The 21972-nt window shown below is 44.8% G+C and overlaps 1 protein-coding gene across 1 annotated transcript; it reads left to right on the top strand.

The window, feature by feature from the left end:
* The first annotated feature begins 204 nt into the window (after positions 1-204).
* On the top strand, positions 205-17568 carry LOC118707541 (pre-mRNA-splicing factor ISY1 homolog). The gene is made up of 11 exons (XM_036417960.1): positions 205-364; positions 3378-3400; positions 3788-3839; positions 5361-5426; positions 5595-5637; positions 6981-7093; positions 9012-9129; positions 11951-12073; positions 13577-13698; positions 16175-16261; positions 16645-17568. Exons 1-11 carry the CDS (start codon positions 362-364, stop codon positions 16750-16752), a joined length of 858 nt encoding a protein of 285 aa, XP_036273853.1. The 5' UTR covers positions 205-361; the 3' UTR covers positions 16753-17568.
* Positions 17569-21972: the final 4404 nt, after the last annotated feature.

Here is a 21972-nt window from a genome sequence, read left to right as displayed (position 1 = left end):
CGCAGTTGTTATCGCGAGAGTAAAACCAGACGCCCAGGGCGGAGTCGCAGTGCCGGTGCGCAAGCGCAGTTTTGGCAACGCCCCATTCTTCCTACGCACGCGCGTCTTGGTGCCGTCCAGAAGTCCAGGGAAGGCCGCCTACAAAAGCAAGTCTGCATTTCCTCCCGCTTCCCCGGCCGATTCCAATTTCACTTCCGGTCCCTTACTTCCGGTTATTTCCCCGCCCCCTTTTTTCCCCTTCCGACAGAAAAATCGGCGGTGCGGTCAGTGAGGATCTTCAGTTCCCGTCGGGGCTGGCCTCCCCTGAGGCCGGGAAGTTCTCTGGCCGCGCGGTCCGAGGGCGGCCCCCCTCACTTGCACCATGGTGAGTAGGGGGGCGGAGTGGAGGGAGAGCGAGCCGGCGGGCCGCGAGGATGCCCGGCACCATCGCAGGCGGCATCACTGCGGGCCTCAGGCTCCTAGGCTGGAACTTGGGAGTTCTCTTCTTGCCGCTCTTTAGCTGTCAGAATTTGGAGCGGGAAACTGGAATGTCGAGAACCGCCATCTGCCCATGGTGTTTTAATCTGGACGAAGCGCTTTGCATTACAGATAGGGGAAAGGAAGGAACAGAGAGGCACAAGGACCGGCCCCGATTCAGGGTGTCGGGTTGTTTGTCCCCAAGTCACACTGCGGTTGTGACCATGTGCTCCTAGATTATTTGACTTAATGTCCGTGCTTCCCCGTAAGATGTAAACTTCCCGAGGGTAGACGGTCTTTTCACCATTGCTTCTGTAGTGTCCAACACATTGTCTGACACGTTGTAGGTGTCCAGTAACGCATGAATGAATGCCGTACTGTCATTGCATGAGGGTGTGATCTCTGGCCTGGTTAGTGGGCTTCATTCAAGAAGTGCTCACGACGGGTAAATATGAGAGTGCTGGTACAAAAATGTGCTCATGCATGTTGGTTACAATAGTATTTTCTTTTTTTAAAAATATATTTTATTGATTCTGTACAAAGAGGAAGGGAGAGAGATAGAGAGTTAGAAACATTGATGAGAGAGAGTCATTGATCATCTGCCTCTTGCACCCTCCCCACCGGAGATATGCCCGCAACCAAGGTACATGACCTTGACCGGAATCAAACTCGGGACCCTTCAGTCCCCAAGCCGACACTCTATCCTAGGGGTGTTGAACTCAATCAGAGAAGGAGCCAAAATCTAAAATCCAGCCTAAACGAGGGCCGAATGGTTTACTGAACAGTCATAAACTGTCATTGTGATGGAAATGCAGCGGAGTGCAGTGATGACAGCGCGGTGCGGGCCACATTGCAAGGCCTGGCGGGATGGATTTGGCCCGCGGGCCTTGTGTTTCACACGTGTGCTCTATCCATTGAGCTAAACCGGTCTCGGCTACAATAGTATTTTCATTAAATGAGGCCTCCATAAGAAGCACTCCATGCCATAGTAAGGTTGTAGTATAGAATAATTACCACATAAGGGCATATTGGAAGTCCTTGTAATTGATGATCACAAGAGCCTGAGAAGAAAGAAACCAGCTGGCTAGAAGCAGCCCTTTCTGTAGGAGGATATGCTCCAAATTTACTGTTGCATTCTGCCCTGATGCTCTTCCTTTCTGAACTCGGGTGAGCATTGGGAATCTCCTAGGACTGAATATTTATGTTTTCAGGAGTTTTGGGGTATTTTATATAACTGTCACCTTCACACTTTCGAGTTTGTGGGTTCATCACACTGGATACATACCCTTATCACTGATCACTTATAATTGATGCATTGTTCTGGAGGACTTTCCTATGAGTTCCATGGAAGAACCATGGCAGAATTCCTAGCACCTGGCATGGTGTGTTAAGCATGGAATAAGCAATGAGAAACACTGAATTAAATATTTAGGAACTATAGGCTTTACTGAAATACATAAGACCCAGACAGCCTCAGCCTTCAACAGGATGGCTTCCCCTCCGAGAGCCTCTGTTTTTTTAAAAAAAATATATATTTTATTGATTTTTTTACAGAGAGGAAGAGAGAGGGATAGAGAGTTAGAAACATTGATGAGAGAGAAATATCGATCAGCTGCCTCTTGCACACTCCCTACTGCAGATGTGCCTGCAACCAGAGTACATGCCCTTGACTGGAATTGAACCCAGGACCTTTCAGTCCGCAAGCCAACTCTCTGTCCACTGAGCCAAACTGGGTTTGGCCGAGAACCTCGGTTTTATTCCTTAGTAGATATTGTGCTCATTTATCCTGCAAGCATTTGCCAAGTTTGTTTCTGTGTCCAGTGAAATGGAGGGTCAGAAAAGAGTTTTAAGTGAGCACACTTTTGCTGAGTATCTATAAACTGCATAACTGATGTCTTCATGTATTTATCTCATCAAGTCATCATGACATTTCTATGAGAGAAGAGGTACACGCTACTGTTGTAAAGTTGTCTTAGAGAGACCATTCCTTAGGGATGGTAAGTTGAAGAGCCGAGAATAAAATTCAATTACATGACTCAGCAAGAATTCTTTCTTCTTGTATCCAGAAAACATCTTCCCTACCTGACTGTGTTTTTCAGGGATAATTGACTTGGCACTAATGTGACAATACTTACATAAAACTCACTTTGTAAAAGTCAGTCTTCCTCAAATAGCATTGTCAGGGAACAGACAATTGTGATGCTGGATAGAAAGTGCCATGGAAGGGATACCCAGACAAAGGGTAGCAGTTAGCTGGGAAGAAAGGGTTCATGAAAGAACTTTCGGGGATAGTGATGACAAAGGTAAAGGTTGAAGGATGACTAGGAGTAAATCAGATCCAAGGGGTTGGGGAGCAGACAAAGATTTTAGATAGAGGGAGCAGATTAGGTAAAGTCACAGGATTTGGATATCTTTTAATATATATCTTTTAATATGTTTTTATTGATTTTAGGAAGGGAGAGGGATAGAGAGAAAGAAATATTCATAGGAGAGAACAGTCCTTGGTTGCCTCCTGCATGCCCCCTAATGGGGATCGAACCTGCAACCTGGGTATGTGTCCTGACCAGGAATGGAACTTGTAACCTCTTGGTTCATGGTTCGAAGCTCAACCACTGAGCCACACTGGTGGCACATAATATATATTTTTTATTTTGAGAGTATGTTTACTAAAGCTGCGGGCAAGGAAGAGCTTAAGATAGAAGAAGCAACAGGAGAGAGCCTAGGCAGGGTTGCTTTGGGTCTCTAGAAATGTTACAGGAGAGAAATGAGCCTAGGCTGCTTTGGCTTACTGGAAAGTCAAAGAAAAGGAGCCTTGGAGACAGGTTCCGGGGTTAGCCCAGGTGAGCTGTTACTGCCCATTGCTCCTCTGGTTGCAAGTCATTTTAAAATGGGTATTTTTCTTCCCTTCTCTCTCCTTTTAGGCCCGAAATGCAGAAAAGGCCATGTAAGTATCAACTTGATTTTGTCTGTAAATTTTATGTAACAATTATTACGACAGAGCTCTTTTTGTATTTAGTCCTTTTGATATATGAGCCTTTTGGTACATGTTTCTTTCCCTACGCATTTTAAAGTAGTATTTCTATATTTTCCCATTTGTTTTCTGACAGCTCCTAGAACTTTTACCAGATGAACATTCATTCATCTGGGGATGGTGCATGGGCTGTGAGAGTGGCAGCTGGGGCACCCCAGGATATTAGTCTTTCACATCTGGATGTGCTGCTCACCACAGTGCTCTAATGAATACGTTCATGAGCAGATTTACCCTGTTCAGGAACTTGGGTGATAAGAGTCTGTGAGCAAGATCTAATGGAGTCTTCTCTCTTTCTGGTAGGACGGCCTTAGCAAGATTTCGCCAAGCTCAATTGGAAGAGGGAAAAGTGAAGGTTGGTGTAAATTTTCCTCATAAGTTGTAAATACCATGAACAATGTGGTAAAATCTTCTCCTCAGTAGTCTTCAAACTCCAAATTTTCCTATTTCTTGTTTGTACTTGCTGACACACTTATGAATCTATACACTTAAATTTCAGCCATATCTCTCTGTTTCTGGACATTGTGATGATCTGGCTGCTTGTCCTTCTGTTTCTTTTGTATGGTGATCATTGAGTTCTGATATTATCCCAGCTCTAGGTAGTGGAAATGCTGTGGGGAACAGCTCTAACCTGAAACCAATAAGTGACCTCAAACTCACAGAGACTCAGCCAGGTTAGGGATAAAATGTACCATTCTTTATTTTTTTCTTTAGTTTTTTTTTGTATTAGTTTCAGGTGTATAGCATAGTGGTTAGGTAATCATACACTTTACAAAGTGTTCCCCCTAATATTTCTTGTTTCACCTGCCCCATACATAGTTATTACAGTATTGACTACATTCCCTCTGCTGTATTTTACATCCCGTGACTATTTTGTAACGACCAATTGTACTTCTTACTCCCTTTACCTTTTTCACCCCTGTCCCCCAACCTACCCCTTGCCCTTCTGGCAGTCATCAGTCTGTTCTCTATATTTATGAGTCTCTTTCTGTTTTGTTTGTTCGTTTATATTGTACTTCAGATTTCAAATATAAGTGAAATCACATGGTGTTTGTCTTTCTCTGACTGACTTATTTTACATAGCATAATACGCTCTAGGTCCATCTATGCTATCATAAATGGTAAGATTTCATTTATTTAAAAATATTTTTATTGATTGTTAGAGAGAAAGGAAGGGAAAAGGAAAGAGAGAGAGAGAAACATTAATGTAAGAGAGAAGCATCTATCAGCTGCTTTCTACATGCACCCCAGTGGGGGATTGAGCCTGAAACCTAGACATGCACTCTGACTGAGAATCAACTGGCGACCTTTTTTCAGTGGACCTGACAATGCTTGACAAACTGAGCCACACTGGTCAAGAGTGTTGTTCTTTATGGTTGAGTAATATTCTATTGTATATATGTACCACAATATTTAAAAATATATTTTTATTGATTTTAGAGAGGAAGGGAGAGAGAGAGAGAAACATCAATGATAAGAGAGAATCATGGATCAGCTGTCTCCTACACGCCCCACACTGGGGATCGAGCCTGAACCTGTGCCCTGACTGGGAATCAAATCCTGACCCCTGGGTTCACAGGCCAAGGCTCAACTACTGAGCCACTCTGGCCAGGCTATTATTGGACTTTTAAGTTGTTTCCATTGGCTTGCTGTATTAAATACAATACAATGCAATGAATTTTTTTGCTAATATAGTTGTTTCCTAAATAGAGACTGTAGAGTAGGTTTAAGGCTTGATGAAGATCTGCAATTGGAACTTCGGAAGTGTTTAAATCATTAGACATCTTAGACTTCAGGCCTAAATCAGTTGAATGGTGAATGAAGCTTGTAACTTCATACAATATAGTGGCAACGTGTATAATTTGCTTCCTTTTAGGAACGAAGACCCTTCCTTGCCTCAGAATGTACTGAATTACCCAAAGCTGAGAAGTGGAGACGACAGGTACATTCAGAATATGATCTTAGTAGAAGTAACAAGTCTCAAATTGCTTATTGTCTAAATGACTCTTAAACCAAAATTCTAAGTTTTTTAATAACCAGTTTTTAATTATATTTTCCTGTGCTTTTAGACATATCCAAAAGTTGTAAGAATTTACTTTTTTCCCCACAGATCATTGGAGAGATCTCTAAAAAAGTGGCTCAAATTCAGAATGGTAAGTTAGTCTATCTACTTAAAGTGCTTGATTTTAAAATACACAATTAGACTTGGGGACTTCTACATTCTGTTCTACCTTTTTATTGATTTATTGATTGATTCTAGAGAGAGAGAAGTGGATAGAGAAAGAGAATATTTGTTCTAGATCTGTGAAATATGCCTTTGGTATATTTATTTATTTATTTACTTACTACCGTAGAGGCCCTGTGCTTGAATTCGATGGAGGTCATTTGGGCTGGCTGGTGGGGGGGGCGGAGACACGGGTGGTTGAGAGGGACCGATGGGGCTGATCTTGGCTGCTGCAGTACGCATCATAGTGACTGACCAATCGTTCTGGTTGTTGGGGTTTTACTGGTAAATATATATAGAGAGATTTATTTCTTTCCAATTTGGATGACTTTTTCCTCTTGTCTGTTTTTTTTTTTTTTTTTTTTTTATCTCATTGGTAACCCATTCATCATTTAATAACATGCTATTTAGCCTCCATGAGTATGAATATTTTTTAGTGCTTTTGTTTTTGATTTCTATTTTCATGCCATTGTGATCTGAGAAGATGCTTGATATGATTTCAATCTTAAACTTATAAAGACTTATTTGGTGTTCTAACATGTGGTCCGTTTTGAGAATGTTCCATGTGCACTTGAGGAGAATGTATATTCTGCAGTTTGGGGATGAAATGTTCTGTAAATATCAATTAAATACATCTGATCTAGTATGTTGTTTAAGGTTATTGTTTAGTTGTTTATTTTTTGTTCGGAAGATCTATCCAGTTATATCAGTGGGGTGTTAAAGTCTCCAAATATGACTGTTTTTGTTTTTTAAAAAATATATATTTTATTGATTTTTCAGAGAGGAAGAGAGAGGGATAGAGAGCTAGAAAAATCAATGAGAGAGAATCATCGATCAGCTGCCTCCTGCACCCCCCCCCACTGGGGATGTGCCCGCAACCAAGGCACATGCCCTTGACCGGAATCGAACCCGGGACCTTTCATATATTTTATTGATTTTTTTTACAGAGTGGAAGAGAGAGGGATAGAGAGTTAGAAACATCGATGAGAGAGAATCATCGATCAGCTGCTTCTTGCACACCCCCTACTGGGGATGTGCCCGCAACCAAGGTACCTGCCTTTGACCGGAATCGAACCTGGGACCTTTCGGTCCCCAGACTGATGCTCTACCACTGAGCCAAACCGGCTTCGGCCGAACCCGGGACCTTTCAATCCGCAGGCTGACGCTCCATCCACCGGCTCCAAATATGACTGTTTTGTTGTGGCATTTATTTTTATGGGCATGACACTGAGTGGTGTTTTGAAGATATGATATGAATGTTTTGTTTTCTAGCTGGTTTAGGTGAATTCCGAATTCGTGACCTGAATGATGAAATTAACAAACTGCTAAGAGAGAAAGGACACTGGGAGGTCCGGATAAAGGAGCTGGGTGGTCCTGATTATCTAGTAAGTAAGCAACAGCCACTGTGGCTGTTTGGGATGAGCTTGTAAGATTTTGGGCAGGCTGGATAGGGCCTGTCTAGGAGCTTGCAGCTCCCAGCCTGTGCCTGCTAGAGGGAAAGCACTCAAGACATGAAATAAGACTTGAAAAACTGCCTGTGGGTCCTAGCCAGTTTGGCTCAGTGGACAGAAGGGTCCCTGGTTCTATTCTGGTCAAGGGCACATGTGTGGGTTGTGGGCTCAATCCCCAGTAGGGGGAGCACAGGAGGCAGCCGATCAATGATTTTCTCATCTGTGATGTTTCTATTTCTCTATTTCTCTCCCTCTCCCTCTCCCTTCCTCTCTGAAATCAATTCAGAAATATATATATATATATATATATATATATATATATATATATATATTTACACACACACACACATATATATGTGTGTGTATATATATATATATATATATATATATATTTTTTTTTTTTTTTCACAGAGAGGAAGAGAGAGGGATAGAGAGCTAGAAACATCGATGAGAGAGAATCATCGACCAGCTGCCTCTTGCACACCCCCTACTGGGGATGTGCCCACAACCAAGGTACATGCCCTTGACCGGAATCGAACCCAGGACCTTTCAGTCCGGAGGCTGACGCTCTAACCACTGAGCCAAACCGGTCCCGGCAGAAATATATATATATTTTAAAAAGGTACCTGTTGAATGCGGACAGGAAACCTATGAAAAGTATAGGTCGGATCATTTTTAAAGACTCCACAGAATATGGCTCAGATCAGATAGGATACCTACATATACCAGTCAGATGTTCCTGAGTAAGCCCGTTGATTTCTCTGGGCCTTTTTTTTTTTTTTTAATATATCTTATTGATTTTACACAGAGAGGAATTGAGAGGGACAGAGAGTCAGAAACGTCGATGAGAGAGAAACATTGACCAGCTGCCTCTTGCACACCCCCCACTGGGGATATGCCCGCAACCAAGGTACATGCCCTTGACCAGAATTGAACCTGGGACCTTTCAGTCCGCAGGCCGACGCTCTATCCACTGAGCCAAACCAGTCCCGGCTCTCTGGGCCTTTTTTAAAATGACCTTGGCCCTGCCCAACCTGCATGGCTCAATGTTTGAGCATCGACCCATGAACCAGGTCACAGTTCCATTCCCGGTCAGGGAATGTGCCCGGTGGGGTCCCTCGGCCTGGCCTGCAGGGATCAGTGGACCTCCATGCCACAGCAGCCTGGCCTTACCTGCCAACTCATTGAGCTCCAGCCCACTGTCTGCATTAATCTCGCGCAGCAGGAAGTAGTGTGGGACGCGGCAGGTGGCCAGGGAGGAGCCTGAGCCCAGACTGGGTGCCGCACTGCTCCCTTTCATCCTGGCCCCTCTGCACCTGCTGGCGCTGCTTGAGCTCACAGTGAGTGTCTGTGGGAGAGGCTTGTGCTGCTGCAGCTGTGCTCGCCAGCAGTGAGCCTGGTGTCTGGTGCTCATCCATCAGATGAACAGTGCTCCTGCTGTAGGAGCACACTGACCACCAGGGGGCAGCTCCTGCATTGAGCATCTGCCCCTGGTCATCAGCATCATAGCTACTGGCTGGTCATCCAGCAACCTGGTCATGTAGGCTTTTATATAAATAGATATATATTTTTTTTATTTAGAGAGAGGAAGGAGGCAGGGAAAGAGAGAACTATCCATGTGAGAAAGAAATAATATTTGGTTGCCTCCTGTACCTAGCCTGACCAGGGACTGAACTGACAACCTGAGTTTGTGCCCTGACTGGGAATTGAACCCCCCCCATATTTCAGTATATGGATGGACACTCAACCAACTTTTAGGTATTTAGATGGATTTTTAAAGGATAAAAAGGTACCTACATATTTTTTTTGTGTGTGTGTACATAAATATTTTCTCTTTTTCTTTGCCATTAAGAAAGTTGGCCCTAAAATGCTTGATCATGAAGGCAAAGAAGTCCCAGGAAATCGAGGTTACAAATACTTTGGAGCAGCAAAAGATTTGCCTGGTGTTAGAGAGCTATTTGAAAAAGAACGTAAGTAATTAACATTTGCGTGGGTTTTGACCTCAAAAAATTTTTAAACATTACAAATAGAATTTTATTTATCACCATTGAAGATAAGTTTGAATTCTAAACAGATTCTTGGTCGGGGGACTCATATCCATTAGGTCATTTAACTTTTCTTTTTTAAATATATTTTATTGATTTTTTACAGAGAGGAAGGGAGAGATATAGAGAGCTAGAAATGTCGATGAGAGAGAAACATCGACCAGCTGCCTCCTGCACATCCCCTACTGGGGATGTGCCCACAGCCCAGGTCCATGCCCTTGACTGGAATCGAACTTGGGACCTTTCAGTCCGCAGACCGACGCTCTACTACTGAGCCAAACCGGTTTCGGCTAACTTTCAATACCTGTCTCATCCCTAGTGGCTTTGCCGGAACTGCTATCTTCACCATGAATCTCTATGAGTTTTACCAGTTCAAACTTGGGCTTCTTCAGCATTTTTACTTCTCTAACAAAGACATCATGGAGCAGACAAATAGATTGCAAGACTTTTCTATGTCTTTTCCAATGCTGTCTGGGATCAGTTTATTGACTACTTCTTTCAGGTCATTTGCACCCCTTGGGTCATGATTTTCATCATTTTCCAGATTTGGCAGACTGTTGTTATTGAGCCTAAGAAGTCTTTCGAACCTGATTGCTGTGTTTTGTTTTGTTTTTAGTAAAACCAACACAGAATAGATGAATTAAATAACTGTCGGTAGTCTTTTTAAAAAATATATATATTTTATTGATTTTGTACAGAGAGGAAGGGAGAGAGATAGAGAGCTAGAAGCATTGATGAGAGAGAGTCATCGATCAGCTGCCTCTTGTATACCCCCCACTGGGGATATGCCCACAACCAAGGTACATGCCCTTGACCGGAATCGAACCCGGGTCCTTTCAGTCCCCAAGCCGACGCTCTATCCATTGAGCCAAACCGGTTTCGGCTGTCGGTAGTCTTGATATCAACACGAGCTTTAATCATGGGTTACTATTTTTTGAATATGGAACACATTTTGTTACAGGTTAAGATCCGTGTTATAAAAATTGGGCAATTTTTGCTCTGAGTATCCTTAGTAATTAGCTTGAATTTTCTAAATACAACTTCATCATTCTCAGTTAAGTTAGGCTCACTTCAAAAACACAACCCTTAACACCATCAGGTGCAATTTTGGTTTCTTGAGTCCTTGTGGCTAGTATTTTTCTAATATTTCTTACATTGAACATAACTGCTGCTTTCACATCATACTAATCTTCTTAGAAAACAGATCAACCACTTTTTCCTTGGCTCCCTTTTTGCCACTTTCTGATGCCGCTCAGGGAACCAAAAATACTAACCTTGAATTTATTGGTAATCATCATAACAGTAGACATGCTATGTGTTGGGTGGTTCTCCTATATTACTTCTTAGCTGCACAACACCCCTGAAAGTATCAGAATTATTGTTCCTAGGATTTTTTTTTTATTTGGGTTTAAAAATTTTTTTAATATATTGATTTTTTTACAGAGAGGAAGAGAGAGGGATAGAGAGTTAGAAACATCGATGAGAGAATCATCGATCAGCTGCCTCTTGCAACCAAGGTACATGCCCTTGACCAGAATTGAACCTGGGACCCTTCAGTCCACAGGCTAACACTGTATCCACTGAGCCAAACCGGTTTCTGCTGTTCCTAGGTTTTTAAACAAGAACCTTTAAGCACTAAGAAATGAAGTTACAGGCCCAGGATACACAATTGGGGCTGAAAAGTACCTAGAAATGACTAGTGCCAAATTCCACACTCTGCACATAGTAGTCTTTTAAACTGAATGAGGAGCTCCTCTCTTTGAAATTTCCCAAAATTATTGGGGCAGGATTTTAATTGAATTGAATTCATATTTTACTTACCTATTATTTGAAAGCAACTTACAAGTAAAACCTTGTGCCTAACCACAGTAGGTAAAGATAGAGAAAAGTCAAGCTGCTCTGTGTCAATCCAAGTGAGGCACCCTTCTTTTTATTTTATTATTATTACTTTTTTTTTTTTTAAATTAAACCTTGATTGCTGTTGGTATCACTGAAGGTACCCTTATTTCTCCTGTCCTTTCCTCCATGACCCTGGGAAACTTCTGTCAAACCTTGGCCTTTCAAAATGGAAACCACTGGTCTGGAGTTTTCGTGCCCAGGCATACTTTGGAGCTATTACAGGTTCAGTTCCAGACGACAGCAATAAAGCAAATATCACAATAAAGAGAGTTATGAATATATTGGTTTTCCAGTGTATATAAAGTTGTTTACACTATACTGTAGTCATATTAAGTTCACAGTAATAGCATTATGGTAACAAATAATGTACACACCTTAATTTAAAAATATTTTATTGCTAAAAAATGTTAACCATCACCTGATCCTTTAGTAAGTAATCATCTTTTTGCTGATGGAAGATCTTTCCTTGATGTTTATGGCTGATAACTCATCAGGTTGGTAGTTCCTAAAGATTGGGTGCCTGTGGCAATTTCTTAATAAGACAACAGTGACCTTTGCCCCCTTGTTCCACTTGTGGCTCTTTGGCCCATGGACCAATGCTTATTTATCCAATGAGCCAAACTGGCAAGGGCAGGATAAGTTCTTTTTAAATGGACTAAATTGGGTCAAAGACTTCAACACTGATGGATAGTACCACTTTATATAATCCAATTACTAGTGTAGAGAAGTGTCTTTCATATTTTCATGAACACACATACTATTATATGCCTCTGTAACAATGTGTAGGGAGAAGGCTTGAGTGTGATAATGATGGGAAATTCACCTAAGTTGGTACTCTTTCTTTTAGCTATTCCTCCTCCAAGAAAGACACGTGCTGAGCTCATGAAGGCAATAGATTTTGAATACTACGGTTACCTAGATGAAGATGATGGTGTTATTGTGCCTTTGGAACAGGAATATGAAAAGAAATGTAGGTCTACAGGCATTTCGTTTTATTATATTTGGCATCTGGTTTCTTTTTCTCTTTTGAAACTGTTTTTTTGTTTGTTTGTTTGTTTTTTAAATAATGCTTTATGCCAGAAGGGAGTTTTCTTTGTTGCTAATGATCTTCAGAGAAAATGATCTGCTAATGCCCTAACTCCGAGTAACTATGAGGCAGTTAGCATGGTGTTGGGCCAGAAGGAGCATGTTGGAGAAGCTACAGAGCGTCATCTCATCTGCTCCCTGTCCACCAGGATTCCTTCCCAGACTAACCTTTCTTGAAATCATGAAGTATTGCGTTCTTAAGGAGGTTTAGATCTGCTTTAAACACAAGTAATGGGATATCAATGTAGAGCAAAATGGCTCTCCCTTTCTGAGAGCTTCCTCTAAGACAGTGTTTCCCAAAGTGTGGTACGCGTACCCCCAGGGGTATGGGAAGAGTTTGGTGGGGTACGAGTTGCACCGGAGTTTGGTGGGGCACTGCGCCGTGCTTAGCTGCGCCTAATACATCCATTTTTTTAAAATTTTTTTTTTGATGAGGGGTACTCAGTGTTATGAAAATTATAGAAGGGGTACACATATGTCAAAAGTTTGGGAAACATTACTCTAAGACGAGCAACATGCTGAGCCTTTTATGGACATTTTAAAAAATATATATATTTTATTGATATTTTATGGAGGGGAGGAAGGGAGAGAGATAGAGAGCCAGAAACATTGACGAGAGAGAAACATCGACCAGCTGCCTCCTGCACACCCCCCACTGGGGATGTTCCCGCAACCAATGTACATGCCCCTGACCGGAATCGAACCTGGGACCCTTCAGTCCGCAGACAGACGCTCCACCACTGAGCCAAACCGGCCTCGGCTATGGACATTCTTTTGAAGCCTCATGACAACTCTGAAGAGGAAGTGCTACTCCCTAGGAGCTGCAGTGAACTAGGGCTTTAGAAGCAAGTAGTCAGGAGTTGGAGCCTTTTGCTAACATGCTATATGACAGCGTCTCTTTTCACATGGGCATGACAGGAGGCCACCGAGGTTGGTGAACTGAGGAGGACCTGAGGATGCTCCCTAAAAAGCTGCCTTGTAGTGACTTAAGTCAGAGCTGTGTGGGACCAGACTGCCCCTCAATCTGATTCCCTCCCACCAGGGCAGAATGAAAGGTGACCCTTTTCTGAGGGAACATTTTTTTTTTTTTAAATATATTTTATTAATTTTGTACAGAGAGGAAGGGAGAGAGATAGAGAGTTAGAAACATCGATGAGAGAGAATCATCGATCAGCTGCCTCTTGCACACCCCCTACTGGGGATGTGCCTGCAACCAAGGTACATGCCCTTGACCGGAATCGAACCCGGGACCTTTCAGTTCCCAAGCCGACGCTCTATCCATTGAGCCAAACCGGCTTCGGCTTGAGGGAACATCTTGGCTTTGCCCTGCATGATGCTTAAAGCTTATTTAGAAACCAAAGTAACACCTGCTGTCTCTTGTCTTCAGTCAGAGCCCAATTAGTGGAAAAGTGGAAAGCAGAGAGAGAGGCTCGGCTGGCAAGAGGAGAAAAGGAAGAGGAAGAGGAAGAGGAGGAAGAAATCAACATCTATGCTGTCACTGAGGAGGAGGTACTGGTGGCCAGTGAGGATCCTCCTGGCGCTCACTTATCTTCTGCTCTGAGTTGTGAAGCCTGGACCTTTTGGGAAGGGTGTCGGTGCAGGTCAAGTTTAGCCACTGCTTTCTGCTTTGCTTGGGGCCTCCTGGTAGGAGCTACAAAGTGATCTGCAGTTGTGGCTGCTTGAAGGCATTGGGATAGGTGTGCTGCGAACTGAGGCCGACTGCCCCTAATGTTGGGCTTTGGACCCTTTGCTGGACACTGTGGTACGAGCTGAGGCCAGCTGCCAGTTGTGCTAGGCTTATGGCTACTTATTTGAAGCTACATTTTAAGCTGTGACTGGCGCCACTTCTGCTAGCCTTGGGGACTCCTGATGGGAGTTATGGTGCAAGTTGTTGAGACCAGTTGCTGCATATACTCAGTCTGGGGCTACTTACCAAGGGATACAAGGCATGCTGAGGCAGCCACTGCTTGTTTGGGGTTTATGCATTGTTCAGTGATTTTAAGAAAGTGTTTATGTGGAACAGCTGCTAAAAGAGGCACAGGCCGGGTGATTGAGTTGAGTGGGGTGGGATCTCAGGGAATCACCAGGGTGGGGAGAACCATGTTAGCCAGGCTGGATGGGAGGAGGGCTCAACAAAGAAACAATGCTGCCTGCCAACATTTCTGTCCTGGAGAGAACTGCCCCGACTCCTGCCCCTCCAGTGCTTGTCCTGAAGCTTGTCAGTTTAGTTCTTCCTCATATGTATCTCGCACTTTGAAAGCTGTTGCCACAGTGCTGGAGCCTAGAGTGAGTGAGTTTGTGAATAAGTCCATTTCTGGGCCCCTCAAGAGGAGTACCTCGGTCTCCAGCATTACTCCGTCTCACTTGAATGCATTCTCTGCTTGTTTCCACAGCCAAATGTTATGGGGATTCCTCTTCCTGGCACCGGTGCTCTGAGTTGGGAAGCCTGGCATGGGGGTGGGGCCGCTTGTTCGTCACTGGAGACATCCTCAGTGGAGCTATCACTCTTGATTCTTTTTAAAAAATATATATATTTTTATTGATTTCAGAGAGGAAGTGAGAGGCAAAGACAGAAACATCAATGATGAGAGAGAATTATTGATCGGCTGCCTCCTGCACGCCCCCTACTGGGGATTGAGTCCACAATTCAGGCACGTGCTCTTGACTGGAATTGAACTGGGGACCTTTCCGTCAGCAGGCCGATGCTCTATCCACTGAGCCAAACCAGCTAGGGCTCTCTTGATTCTTTTTTTTTTTTTTCTCTCTCGATTCTTAATTGCCACATTATGGGTATGAGACCTGCTGGTTCAGCGTCTCTATTCCTCCTACTTGTCTTTCTTTTCTTTTAAAAAATATTTTAAAGTAAGCCTCTAGGTTTTTTTTTTGGTTTTTTTTTTTAAATATATTTTTATTGATTTCAGAGAGGAAGAGAGAAAGAGAGAAACATCAATGATGAGAGGGAATCATTAATTGGTTGCCTCCTGCACGTTGGACTGAGCTCACAATCCAGGCATATGCCCTTGACCAGAATCGAACCTGGGACCCTTGAGTTTCCAGCTGACACTCTATCCACTGAGCCAAACTGGTTAGAGCTCTCCTACCTGTCTTGACATGACGACTTCTATATAGCTTAGTTATAGGACTTCTAGTTCAGTTGGTCTCCAGGTGGTTCTCAATGACAGTCTATAATTTAGTTGTAATTTTGATGTGGTGGTGGGAGGAGGACAATACAGCATTTACCTACTCTATCATTTTAACTGGACTTTAAATTTAATTTTTTAAAAATAGGTAATGAATTTATAAAAGTCAAGAACAAAACGCATGTAAAGATAGTCAGCAAAGATTGTCTTTTGCAATTCTGCCCTCCATCTACCTAGTTCTTGCTGCTGTCACTAGTTTCTATCCTTATTTTCTTTCCCAATGTAAAAGTTAGCATAATATACACAGCGTTTTGTGGATTCGTGCATCGGTGGGGTCCCTCAGCCCTGCCTGTGCCCTCTCACAATCAGGGACCCCTCGGGGTGTGTGTCAGACTACTGGTTTCCACCTGAAACTGGCAGTCTGACATCCCCTGAGGGATGTAGTAGTGTATGAAGCAGCAGGTGGCTGGGGAGGAGCCGAAGCCTGGGCTCTCTGGCGCAGCTCCGTTCCCGCCCATCCCAGCCCCGCTGTGCCTGCTGCAGCCACTCCTTAGCACGGCTGCTCTGAGCTCAGTGTCTGGTGCCCCTCAGTCAGCTGAGTGGCGCTCCTGCATTGAGCGTCTGCCCCCTGGTTATCAGTGTGTGTCATAGCAACAGGTGGACCTATTGCTTAGGGTTTTATATATATAAATAGATGATGTCTTGGCTGTGTTTCTGTATGAGTACAGAACTTCCTAACCCCTTCTTCTCCTTTAAACAGCTGCAGAGTAGTGCATTTTATAGCACTGCCAATATTTGTATCATGGTCTCCTATTCATAGACTCTTGGTTGTTCTGTGTTTGTAGTCTGATGAGGAAGGCAGCCAGGAGAAAGGAGGCGAAGACGAGCAGCAGAAGTTCATCGCCCATGTCCCTGTGCCATCACAGCAAGAGGTAGGGTGAGCCGCGTTGGAGGTGTAGTTTCCCAAGTGCCAGAGGCCTCGCCTCTAAAGGGGACTCCATTGAGTGCTTCACGGGGTTCTTTTCCCATCTGTCCATATGAGCAGCTCTGACTCCTGGCCACATGACACTTCTCACTGTTCTTATAATAACGGGTGGGATCTAGAGAAGCAGGATTTCATCTGCTTCAGAGGAAACTGATAAACATTCTATTGTTCATGTGCTTCCAGTGGGAAAGAAAGGGACCTTCAAGACACTCTGGGTATTGAGCTCCTCAGTGGCCTCCTTCACAGGGACTCCCTCCTGGCTGGGTTCCGGCAGGACACAGAAGACCTCACTGAAGTGTTGCATGACTCTTTTACTCTTCTTATTCACAGATCGAGGAGGCACTTGTGCGAAGGAAGAAGATGGAACTCCTCCAGAAGTATGCAAGTGAGACCCTGCAGGCCCAGAGCGAAGAGGCCAAAAGACTCATGGGATATTAGGGCTGAGTGAGGGTGCTGCGTGTGGTCTGGAAACCTGTTGGGAGCTCCTCAGCCCCAGCTGGCCCTTGCATTAACCTACAGGGCTCTGCTGTCCTGGGACCGCGGACTGGCAGGCTAGTGCGGCAAGGCTTCCTGCTACTTCTTACCGTTCATTCTTTACCTTTTCTTACCTCAACTATTGGTCTCGGGGGAGGAGCCTGTCCTATCCCTCCCTTTCAGGCTGCCTATCAGTTTAGCTGTCACCTTTATACAAATGTTTTTCTACTGTATGAACCCACTTATTTTTATATTGAATGTGTAAAACAGGCTGCTGACTGGCTGCCTTTATTAAACCTTTAACTGCCATTTGGTGGGGAGGGTGATTAATTAGTGGCCAGCACTTAAAAAATGAAGTTTTTCCTAACAAGACATTATTTGTAACTCCTCTTGAAAAATGAAATGTGTCAATCCTGAGCCCACATCCCATGTGTCAGTAGCCAGCCAGAGCTGTACCTTTTGGGCCTGGCATAGTTTTCTGTGGCCTGCTCAGCTTGCCTCATTTCTTCCTGCCCAGGTGGCAGGAAATTGAATTTGCTATTTCTGTTTTATGACTGGTTCTGTAGAGAGCTATTTTTTTAAATTAAAATTTATTTTTTTAAATTAAATTTATTGGGGTGACATTGGTTAATAGAATCATATAGGTTTCAGGTATAGATGCCTATGATACAAGATCTCTGTGTTGCACTGCATACCCACAAACCAAAGTCAGTCTTCCATCACCATATATTAGGCCACTTGAGAGCTATTTTTATTAAAGATTTTTATATGAAGGGGAAACCTCCATGTCTGCAGCTTGTTGTTCCCTGGTCTCCCTGTAGCAATGTGATGGTTGCAATAAGCTGAGGTCAGTGGGCAGAGCCAACCTTCCTGTGCCCCCTAAGTGGCCTGGGTGAAACGCGGGGATGCCCAGGAAGCACCCGTTGGATCTAAACCTGCCACCTGAACTGGGTTTTTTTCTTTCCAATGAGAGAACTGACAGCAGAGGCTGCAGCTCTAGGGCAGTGTCGGGGGCCTCCCCTTGCACAGAGGGGTCCTTTCGTGTCTGAGAGTCAGGGTCAGGGCCAGGAGATTGGTTCTTCAGGTGAGTCTTGGCTTCTCGGAAAGAAGTGCTGGTGTACCCCAACCCCCACCCAAGCCGCTGGGCAAATGTGTGCAGGGTGCAGGGAGGGGCTGAGGTAGGAGCTCAGGGAGTGGAGGCCTTGGGGCAGAGCAAGGGTCAGATTCAGCTCTGGGACCCAGCACCCAGCCCGGGCGGGTTCAGGTGCACATTCAGTGGGGGTTTTGAACAAGCCCCTCGGGTCCCTGGCCTCTGTCTCCCTGCCTTAAAGTTAAGGACTGGACTGTGAGTTCCACCCGGGGTCTGGGTAGTCCCTGCTCTGGGCAGAGAAAAGGAAGGACTTGGCCCACATCAGAGCCTCAGGGATGGGTGTGCAGTGCCTGATCAGACGTGGATTTTTCTTTCCAGGGCACATTGGGCTTGGGCTGCCTTATGTTCACTGAGAGCAGGAAATGCAGACTGGTGTTTCTTCTCCATGGAAAAGGTGGTTGGCAAGTGCCTGGAGTGTGGCCCACCTGGAGTTCCCAGGCTTCTGGGCCTCCCTCATTCAGTCAGCGGAACTCAGCAGCCGTTTGTCACCTGGGATAGACAGGACAGGAGGCCCTGCTCCAGTCCTTCCATTCACAGAATTCCTCCCAGCCCAGGATTCATCAGTCTGTTCCATGTTTCATGCCTGAGCATTGAGCATCTGCCCCCTGGTCATCAGTGCACCTCATAGCTACCAGTTGAATAGTCAAATGATCACTTAGGCTTTTATAGATAGATAGATAATTTGCATATCATAAAATTCACCTACTATAAATGTACATTTGAAAGATGTTGATAAATCTTATGAGTTATACAATGCTCATGACAGTCCAGTTTTAGAACATTTCCATCATCCTACAAAAGCAAGTGGTAGTTGGGCTCTCTGGCAAAATTTATGCCAACACCAACATGCACCACCCCATCCCAAACTAATTCCAGGCAAAGCCAATATAAAAACCAGCTGGGCTATCTGGCCCCTTGCCCATCCCATCCCGTCCCGTCCCGTCCCGTCCCATCCCATCCCACATGCTCAATATTCCTCCCCTTCCTCCTCTCATGCCTCTAATTGGTGACAGTCTTGTCTTATACTGACTCCTAGACTCATCTTTCCCTTTCCCTTCTCCACTCTGTGCTTTCGGTAGGCACTCTGATCTGGAGGCAGATGTTTTCTGGGATTCTGAGTTTTGACATGCCCCACCATCCCAGAGACATTCCATTTCATCTGCTACTTAAAAAAAAAAAAAAAAAAAAAAAAAAAAAAAGATTTTTACATTGATTTTCAGCGAGAGAGAGAAACATTGATGTGAGAGCATACCATCCATTAGCTGCCTTCTGTATGCCTCTTACTGGGGATGAAGCTGGAAACCCTGACTGGGAATAGAACCAGCAACCTTTCATTACACAGGAGGATGCCCAACGAATTGAGCTACATTGGCCACAGCTGCTACTCTTAAAAAAAAAAAAAAAAAAAAATTTTAAATTGATTTCGGAGAGAAATAGAATCTTTTTTTTTTTTTTTTTAAATATATTGATTTTTCATAGAGAGGAAGAGAGAGGGATAGAGAGGTAGAAACATCAATGAGAGAGAATCGTCGATCAACTGCCTCTTGCACACCCCCAAGTGTGCCCGCAACCAAGGTACATGCCCTCGACTGGATTCGAACCCGGGACCTTTCAGTCCACAGGCCGACGCTCTATCCACTGAGCCAAACCAGTCCCGGAGAGAAATAGAATCTTTGATCAGCTGCCTCTTTCATGCCCCAAACTGGGGATCGAGCCTGCAACCTGGGCAGGTGCCCTGACCAGGAGCCAAACCATAACCTCCTAGTTCAAAGGTCAACGCTCAACCATTGAGCCACACTGGCTGGGCCAGAGGGGTTTTTATGAATGACCGGGGCATATCTTACCATGAATCAAACTGTGACCTCCTGGTGCAGGCGTCTTCAAACTACGGCCCGCGGGCCACATGCGGCCCACAGAGGAGTCTGATCCGGCCCGCCAGGTTTTTTGGGCAGTGAGCGCAGCCGAAGTGTTACAGTAGGAATTAGTAGTTCATATAGTCCGGCCCTCCAGCTCTCTGAGGGACCATGATCTGGCCCCCACTTTATTTATTTATTTATTTATTTATTTATTTATTTATTTTAAAATATTTTTATTGAGTTTGTACAGAGAGGAAGGGAGAGAGATAGAAAGCTAGAAACATCGATGAGAGAGAGTCATCGATCAGCTGCCTCCTGCACCCCCCCCACTGGGGATACGCCCTTGACCGGAATCGAACCTGGGTCCCTTCAGTCCCCAAGCCGACGCTCTATCCATTGAGCCAAACCGGTCTCGGCCTGGCCCCCACTTTAAAAAGTTTGAGGACCCCTGGTTTATAGGATGAAGCTTAACCACTGAGCAACACTGGTTAAGCTGCTACTCCTTTTGAGTGGAGGCTGTTTACTGCTGCTCCCACTGTCTGTGCCTGTCTGATCAAAGCTGTGTTCCCAACATTGCTTTTCCATGGCACTTTAGGGTTGCCTGTCTAGTGCTGTTGGTTATTTCCCATGGTTACGGAATTCAAATACTTCCAGAACAAATAACTCTTGCACCTTCACCATGGATCTACCTTTGCCTCCTCATCCAGTCTCTTCCCCACTTGGCCAGTAAAGCTGGTGAAGGGTCCTCAAGGGGTATCCTAGTACTGGGGGACTTGTTCTCTGTGGTCTCCTGAAGCTACAAGGAGGAGGCTATGGGTTTTTGTCTGCTTTGTTCACTGATGTATTCAAGACCCTAGAACAATACCTGATCCATAGTAGGCATTAATCAAATTTATTGAATTAAATGGAATTGGGTGTGCTAGAGCCCCCTTGTAAGAGAACTGTACGAAGAGGGCAGGAATGTTCTCAATTCCCTTTCATCTTGATAGCTGGAAAGTGCTTTGGAAAATAGGTTCTATTTTATCTATTTTAAGCTTCTTACAGGGGTTTGAATATAATTTTTCTAAGGATCCCTGGTTCACTGGGCCATCTTGGGAGCTCGTCTGCCTAACAGAACTGCCCACAAACCTCCCTTATCCCCCTGCTCAGGCCAATCTTCAGTGCTTTCCAGCTGGGTTAGTTCCCCCAACTGGACCCATAACACCAACTGAGTCAGCCTATTCTGAGACATTTGAGCAGCTGTTTCAACCACTAGGCTTTCTTTTGGGGTTGTGATTTCCCAACTCTTTCTGGCTTAGCTATCCACCAAATGAGGCTCCCTAATTCTCCTTTCCCCAGAGTCCTGGGAGGTCAACTTGAGCTACAGCTTTCAGGTTCTTCTCCACAGGATTCTGGCCTCCTTTCCAGTGTTGTAGCCAGCTTAATTTCTTAGACCTCTCCTTTATCATTTTTAGTGTGCTGCCAGGCCTTTTCCTTCTTCAGTGTGGGAAAATTCTTCCACCCATCCCATCTTCTGTTAGAGGGATTCTGCATCATTTGCCCTGTTAGTGTGAACAATATGATGACACTGCAGTCGTCCACTCCCCCAGTGAACACTGGAGAGGAACACATTCTGGGTCCAAATGCTGGGTCAACAGGCCCCTAGGCCTGCAGGCCCAGAGACCCCACCATTCCCATGAGCCTGCTTTTTGACTGGAAGAGCAGCAGGTAGGTTACCCCAGGCAGGCTGGCCAGATCTGGGGAACGGGGAGGAAGGACGGGAGGCACTGGACAGCATCTGGAGTCTGGGCTGTAGAGTAGTTTAGCTTAAGGTCTGAGGTGGGCAGTGGTTTGGGGCGGTGCGGAGCGCGGAATAAATAGGTGGAGGGGGCATGGCGAGTGCTGGGGCGGTGCCGAGGGCGACTAGAAATATGGGTGATGCTGGTTGAGGACAAATATGTGATACCTTAATCAATAAAGAAATTAAAAAAATATGGGTGATGCTGAGCTAGGTGTTGAGGGCGGAGTCTTGCTGCGGAGGAGCTGAGGGCGGAGCCTGACAAGGCGCTCAGGGTGGTGCCAGCACAAGTTGTGGGCGGAGCCTAGCAGGGGAGGAGCTATGGGCGGAGCCTGACGGGGGAGGAGCTGAGGGCCGACCTGAGGGCCGGACTGGCCTGGCGCGCAACCGTGGGCCAGCGG

This window comes from Pipistrellus kuhlii, unplaced genomic scaffold (assembly GCF_014108245.1).
Source record: "Pipistrellus kuhlii isolate mPipKuh1 unplaced genomic scaffold, mPipKuh1.p scaffold_m20_p_6, whole genome shotgun sequence".
NCBI lineage: Eukaryota > Metazoa > Chordata > Mammalia > Chiroptera > Vespertilionidae > Pipistrellus > Pipistrellus kuhlii.
This window is presented reverse-complemented; position numbering and strand designations above follow the sequence as displayed.